Here is a 7,152-nt window from a genome sequence, read left to right on the forward strand (position 1 = left end):
GTAGGAGCAACTTCTATTGTCTGACCGATACTCACACCAACCAACACTACTAGAAAAACAGCCTTTTACGACGCTCATTGCGCGTCGTAAAAGGCTCAGACGACGCGCAAATGTGCGTCAAGGAAGACCCTGTCATAAAGAGAGACGACGCGCTTTTGCGTGTCGTCTATAGACGACGCGCATTTACGACACGCATTTATGACGCGCAATTACGGTGCGCGTTTACGACACTCAATGCGTATCAAGGAAGGCCTTGTCATAAAGGAAGACAACACGCATTCGCGTGTCGTAACCTTACGACGCACATGTTAATGACACGCAATGCGTATCAAGAAAGGCCATGTCATAAATGAAGATGACACACATTTTTGCGTATCGTAAATTTATATGTTTAAAAAATATAATTTATATATTTATTAATTTTTAAATTAAATTTGCATTTAATTTCTCATAATAGAAATAAAATACCATATACAAAAATACAATCCATTGCATAATATAAAATAAAATTTCATACTCAAAAAATAAAATAAATTGCACAAATTATAATGTCATACAAAGAATCATTCAAATGTTAAACAAAAATAATACATTGCTAACATGGGTTATACATTCCTGTAAAACTAAAAAGTAATCATACAACTCTGTTTCTTACTGGATAGGAATGCCAAACATGATTACAAGTCTCCCTTAATCTTGATCACTCACCTGCTTAAGTAGAATGCTATTGTTGAGAAGGTTACCTAGCAACAAAGAAAAACACAACACCTCTCCCACAATCACAACATCATTTACAGAAAAAGGGTTGTCAATTACTTTAATTAAGACTTTCATTCAATCAAAAAAATATTAAATAAAAGGGTGAAAAAGATAACTTACTTTTGATAAGTTGATCTCCCTTAGAGCAAACACAGCTAAAGCATTGAACAAGACCCTAGGACCTTAACGTGTGGTGTGGTTTACAATTTTTTAAAGCACCTTCCCATGTGACTCTTAATTATGAGATTATTCTCCTCCCAAAACCTTTCCTTTTGCTTCTTCTTCTAATCGATGTTGCATGCACAAAATTCGTATCTAACCCGCGCCAATGGCGCGAGAAACTTCTACTAGTTTTATATATATATATATAAGATATAGTTTCATAATATAAAAAAAGTTAGTTATGTGTACCTTACTAGAACGTAAAAAGAATACCTGCTCATTAAAAAAGTGTGTTGAAACAGAATTCAGTGAGTACGAGCTCAATTTATAATCTCTTTGCATAGCCTGTAGAAAATAAGATAATGAATCAAAACCTTATAGTTATCCCTACATATCAACTTACTTGTTCAATAACATTTATTAGAAGAAATGACCTGAAGTAAATCAAACTGAACTCTCCTTTCCAATGTAACTTCTTTACTTTCCCTTGTACCATACTGTCTGCAACGCAAAACCAATATTAGAAAAATTCAGCATCATGAAGACCTTTCTTTATCTTAATATAAAAAAAGTTAGTTATGTTTACAGATATAACTAAGCATATGAATGGAGAAATGAACTAACCAAATATAAATGTATCTAGTCTAACAAGATTTCAATGCTGAAGTTTAGCAATAAGCATAACCTCATTTTTGAACTCTTGCAAACCTTGTCCAGAGAGGCTTGACAACCTCTTCACTGCAATTTCTTTTCCTCCAGGAAGCTTACCCTATAATAAAGCACTTATAATTGGCTGTATTGCGACCTCTTGTGAAGAAAATTAAGTGAAAATAGGCCCAAAACCACCTTACCTAAAACCAGCTCAAAGTATGTGAAAAAGTTGATTACTTTAGTAAAGCTTATAGTTAACAGGGTATCAGGTAGGGAGTTTAAGCTTATGGGTTAGTGTGTACCTCAAGGATAAGTCAATATAAAGTCTCAAGAAGAAGGATAAAAAGGTAAATGTTGTGAAGGGTATATTGGTCAGAATGTTTTGAAGAAGGCCTCAAGGTCTGTGACTATGTCTCAGGGACATAATCAAAAGGATTTAGATTGCTTTTAGTGGTAACTATAAAAGTAAAAGAATAAGAATAAGCTCACTTAGGTGTAGACACATATATGAAATAGAAAGAGACAGGATCAGGTTTGTACACCTAGTAGGTCACCCTCACATTCTGCCCCCAATAGTTTCATGTCCAAATAGAAGGAAAAGTTCTTAAAAGTTACCGTGTTTCCATTTGTGTGAAGATATGTAGGATATTGGAATATATATATATATATATATATATATATATATATATATATATATATATATATATAGAGAGAGAGAGAGAGAGAGACTTACCCGGTCCTGATCCTTGATAAGCATAAGAAATGAGGAAATTTCAGGGTAGAGGACCGCATCGATCTTCTTTGGTCGTTCAACTATTGAATACTTGACCGCAACAACAACCGTTGCCCTGGTGAATGCAGCAGGACTAGTTGTTCCCTCCTAAAAAATTTATATTAAAACAATTACATTTTATTAATTAATATAAAAAATATTAAAGGAGGTTAAATATATATATATATATATATATATATATATATATATATATATATATATATATATATATATACCTTGAGGGCAGGAACGAGTTTTGAAGGCTTGATGAGGGCAATTTTTCATAACACTTTTGGTCCCTGAATCGACTAAATTTATGAAAATGACCATTTTGCCCTTGTATACTTTATCGCTTCTGTCTTTAATGGTCACGGTGTATAATTATACCCCAACAGCAATCAATCTCTTTTCTCGAGAAACCCTAACCAGATTCAACCAAATCCTATATAAATCAAACCAACCCAAAATCAAAGTTAAAGATCTAACACCAAAATTCAAAACCAAATCAAAATGTGCCTTTGTTTCGTCAAGTCTTAAGAGGCTACTCAATCTGAACCAAACAGCAGAACCTAAAACCAAATCCATGCTTTTTTAATTTTTGTAACTCCAAAAATAAAATAAAAAATAGAAAGCTAACCTGTTGCAGTTCCCTAGTTGAAAGCATTTCCAAGAGAAAAAGTTGTCAGCAGCACTCTCCTCGACTTTACAGAACTGCTAATCTGATATAACCACGACCCAACATATTAAAAAATTAAGTAAGCTTTAATCCAATCTTATAGTCATTGAATAGCTGCATAATTAAAGTCACATGTAATTACAAAGAACTTGCCTGTTCTACTGATAAATAAACAATGTTTAGCTTATCCCTAAGTTCTGAAACCTAAATTTGCAAAAAGAACAGTAAAGTTAAAATATGGTAAATATAAGAAAGTAGGAAATGCAAAGAATAGTATCTCCTGACCTGTGTACTAAACTGCAACTTATAAGAGTAAACTATGAGTTTAGCTTCCGAACGTGGAACTTTCATTAGCTCTAAGAAGATCTGTTACAAAATAGCAGATATTAAAATTTTAAATTTTGGTCCCCAACTTCACTGACATACTAATGATATAAATCCAGAAGACGGGTATTATGTACCTGTTCACAATTTCCAGAATTATCGGGTTCTCCTTCATATCCCTAAGAATATATATAAAACGTAAGTTATAGTATAAATAAAAGATGTGGGTATGTAATGTAATGTAGAAATGTAGAATGTAAATACGCCTTAATTATTTCGTGTTTCCTTCTGCAGTAGCACCACTTCCATTTAGCAACAGGTATGTCTCTTGTTTATCCTCCTTCTTGAACTTGGCAATAACATAAGTCCCATAAGAAGTTCTCCGCGGCATGGGTCAGAGTACGAATCTTCATATATCAATGCAAGTGAATCATCATGCCAGCTTATTCCTCTGCTGATATTGAAAAAAAATATGACTTTATGCCGAGGGAAAATAAAAAAGAAAAACTTACTCAAAGCGAAGATCAAGCATGTGAAAGATGTTTGGGTCTTCTTCACCTCCAGCAGCCTGTGTGTAAACTATGTCACGAGGAGAAACTTCTCCTTTGACATCACCTCCATCTTGTGTCTCCATCAGCAGCGTACCACAAATCAATCTATTTGGGAAATCTTCCACATGGGACAGTAAAAGAGAAGGGTCTATGAAATGAAGTAAGTAAATCAATCCCTTGTGCAGCTTTGATTTCTTTATGATGAATGTAAGCTCCCCGAATCAAACAACAAACAAACTCATAAAGACTCAACAAAACTAATGAATTTGAAAAACAATTGTCAAATTTAAAATGCCCAAAAAGGTTCAAACATATCCTCACCTTTACTCGGAGTTCCTTCATTAGGTGAGGAGTCAACAATGATCGGATTGTTGTATGAATTGACCCCTGCACATGCACATGCATTATATTTTAAACAAGAAAATAGCGTCATTCGTTCATATATTTATTAATTATAGTATACAAACAAAAAGTAACTCGAATGTAGCAACAAAGTGTTTGCACTTACCTGAAAGCCACAAACAACAATTTCATCTCCTTCATGAAGCACACCATTAACCAAAACCACATCAATGGTTGTTCCAAGGTCTTCTATCACTTTAACCTCTAATACCGCACACTACAAAGATTTTTCATTCCAAGAATCAGTAATCAGAACTCTCACAGATGGAATAAAGGTGGAATTGGAAAAAGGAGATATATATATATATATATATATACACACACACACGCACACACCTGAATATCACTGCTGTATGTAAGTTTTTCAATCATTGTCTTCTGAACCCATTGGACAAGTAGCAACAACATCTCAGGTATGCCTTCACCACTTTTTTGCCCCAAAAAGCAAAGATTTTGTTCAAAGTTCAAAACCCAATATTCAAATGGTGTGTGAACAGTAGATCTCATAAAAAACTACCTGATAGCACTTGTGGGTACAATACTATAAGTATCCCCTCTGTCTTTGTTCTTGCTGTACAATTCGGTATTCAATCCTTGCTCCTTGAATTCTGTAATTATCTGAAGTCACAAAGCACAAATCATGAGAAAGCCAGCAAGAAAAGAAAATAGATGTTCGGTGTTGGCATCGATTATGTGAATTGCAGCACCCTGTTGGCCATTATGTCACAACATGTCAACTTTTCCATCCTTACCCATCTTATTACCTCCATCTTTACATAGCCAAAAGATGAAAGAAATTATTATCTTCACTCACTTGAGCATTTCATCAAACACCTCACGTGCACTCGATCATTTCACTTTAAATTAAAATAAAAACTGATAGAAATCCCACCAACAAGTAGATAACACAATCAGGTAAGTAAAGAGATGAATTTAGAAAAAATCATTCCTGGGAATGATGAAGTCAAATGCGATGATTAGAATTCGTGGAAAGTAAATGAATAGATGTTGATATTGGAGTTTAAAAGAGAGTTGTACCTTGGAATGTTGAGCATAGATGAAAACAGATTGATATAGGAAGATGATAACATTTATTTGAAGGAGTCGATAATTCTTCTAGCCTTGATCACATGTCAATCGGAGTTGAGGGCTTTAAGAACTGGAATCGGACCATATTTTGTCTGACATTTGTGTGCATAATACTCGAAATTCAGAAACCCTAGATGTATAAACCATGCTTCGTGAACCCCATAGAATCGAACCTATCAGTTGTAGTGGAGGAAAAGGGGAGGGGGGAGAACGAACTAGGGTTAGAATCGAACCTATCAATTGTTGTTACCGATTTTAGGGTTTCACATAGAACAAGAAAGAGGTGGTGATGGAGAAGATGGTAGGGCGGCGATGGATGGTAGGAATGGTGGTTATGGTCGATTGTGTTGAGGTTGCAGGTGGTGAGATGTAGCTGTGACAACCATGGTGGTGGTATGGAGGTGAACTGTAGAGAGAGAGAGAGAGAGAGAGAGAGATGGTGGTGAGTCTGATGAGGTGAGCATTCCCGTGGAAGGAGGAGACGCAAGCGGGGTTTTTAATTTTTTGGATTTCATTCCCCCCAAAAAATGAAAACACGCGCTAATAGACTAAAATTATAAAGCGACAAGGTAACACGGCGCGCTTTTTAGGATAGGTGCCCTCCGTGTTTTTAAATTTTTTTGTTGGACACTAATTTTAAGGCGCTCAAAAATGCGTTTCCTCTATCCTTCAAATGTTCCAGAGCTGACATTATTTTTTAGGGCACGCACAAATGCGTATCCTCTATTAGTGCGCATCATTAAAGGGCAGTTTTCTAGTAGTGCAATTACACTGTCTGGTCCCTGCGTATGAAGGTGGTGCTTAGAATTTGCAAGGCTTGGATAGTGATCGCGATCAAGGAACAAACAAGAACGGGGAGAAAGATTACCTTGCTATGGGGTTGCTTTATTAGGAAATTACAGAAAGCTTGATAATGCAATTTGGCAATGTTGAGTCTTCAAAGGCTCTGTGGGAATCAATCAAGGTCTGTTATGTAGGAACTAATAGGGTGAAAGAGGCTCGATTGCAAACCCTAAATGCCGAATTCGATCGGCTGAAGATGATGGAGTCGGAAACCATCGATGCGTATGCTAGAAAGCTGTCATGTATTGCCTCAAAATCAGCAGCTTTAGGAGAGGTTATTGATGAATCGAAATTAGTAAAGAAGTTCCTCAAAAACTTGCCTCGTTCGAAGTTTATACACATCGTTGCCTCTTTGGAACAGGTGATCGATCTAAAATCAGTCGGATTCGAAGATGTAGTCGGTCGATTGAAGGCATACGAGGAAAGAATAAGGGAAGAGGATACCGATGGAAGTGATTAGACAAAGTTACTATTCTCCAAAGAAACATGTGGCAGTGGTGGATTATCTAGATCTTATAGAGGAGTGATAGGGAAGATGAATGGAAAAGGATCGTTAAGTGGGTTTATTCAAGGGGAAACGGGTCGGATGGGTCAGGTGGACCAAACAAATGGACTAAGAATCTACAAGCCCCAAAGCAGAAAAATCACAGGCCCAATGACTCAAATAAGCCTAACTTTGACCTGAACAAAATTAAAAATAAAAAAGATCGATCATATATTATTTGTTACCGATGTCACAAACCATGTCATTTTGCATCTCAACGCCCGGACCAAATTAAAAAATTACAAGAAAGTAATTTTGCCGAATATGACAATACCGACAAGACTGTATTCTTAAACGAAGAAAAGGTGACACCGTCCCGATACGACTCACAAGACAACAATGTGTGGTACTTGGATAACAGGGCAAGCAATCACATGAC

At 35.9% G+C, this 7,152-nt stretch overlaps 2 protein-coding genes across 2 annotated transcripts; one reads left to right on the plus strand and one right to left on the minus strand.

Annotated features, from left to right (window-relative positions):
• Positions 1-545: 545 nt before the first annotated feature.
• LOC145040126 (eukaryotic translation initiation factor 5B-like) lies at positions 546-5,067 on the minus strand. The gene is made up of 17 exons (XM_078988103.1): positions 5,062-5,067; positions 4,815-4,915; positions 4,634-4,724; positions 4,404-4,514; positions 4,217-4,282; positions 3,857-4,013; positions 3,609-3,795; positions 3,482-3,523; positions 3,306-3,386; positions 3,174-3,224; positions 2,982-3,063; positions 2,581-2,786; positions 2,306-2,452; positions 1,607-1,690; positions 1,356-1,422; positions 1,195-1,266; positions 546-1,103 (listed from the first exon to the last, which is right to left on the minus strand). Exons 1-6 carry the CDS (start codon positions 5,065-5,067, stop codon positions 3,996-3,998), a joined length of 393 nt encoding a protein of 130 aa, XP_078844229.1. The 3' UTR covers positions 546-1,103; positions 1,195-1,266; positions 1,356-1,422; positions 1,607-1,690; positions 2,306-2,452; positions 2,581-2,786; positions 2,982-3,063; positions 3,174-3,224; positions 3,306-3,386; positions 3,482-3,523; positions 3,609-3,795; positions 3,857-3,995.
• A 1,232-nt stretch (positions 5,068-6,299) lies between these two features.
• LOC145040127 (uncharacterized) lies at positions 6,300-6,689 on the plus strand. The gene has a single exon (XM_078988104.1). The coding sequence runs from the start codon at positions 6,300-6,302 to the stop codon at positions 6,687-6,689; it is 390 nt and encodes a 129-aa protein (XP_078844230.1).
• Positions 6,690-7,152: the final 463 nt, after the last annotated feature.

The sequence above is a fragment of the Lactuca saligna genome, chromosome 4, assembly GCF_052625555.1.
Source record: "Lactuca saligna cultivar CGN05327 chromosome 4, ASM5262555v1, whole genome shotgun sequence".
Lineage (NCBI taxonomy): Eukaryota > Viridiplantae > Streptophyta > Magnoliopsida > Asterales > Asteraceae > Lactuca > Lactuca saligna.

What these genes read in the sequence shown, in the direction of transcription:
- LOC145040126 (XM_078988103.1), bottom strand. An exon ending in CATACAGCAGTGATATTCAG is followed by an intron (nt 4,515 to 4,633) that starts GTGTGTGCGTGT and finishes AAATCTTTGTAG; the next exon opens with TGTGCGGTATTAGAGGTTAA. An exon ending in TTGTTGTTTGTGGCTTTCAG is followed by an intron (nt 4,283 to 4,403) that starts GTAAGTGCAAAC and finishes GTGCATGTGCAG; the next exon opens with GGGTCAATTCATACAACAAT.
- LOC145040127 (XM_078988104.1), top strand. Translation starts at nt 6,300, where the DNA reads ATGCAATTTGGCAATGTTGAGTCTTCAAAGGCTCTGTGGGAATCAATC.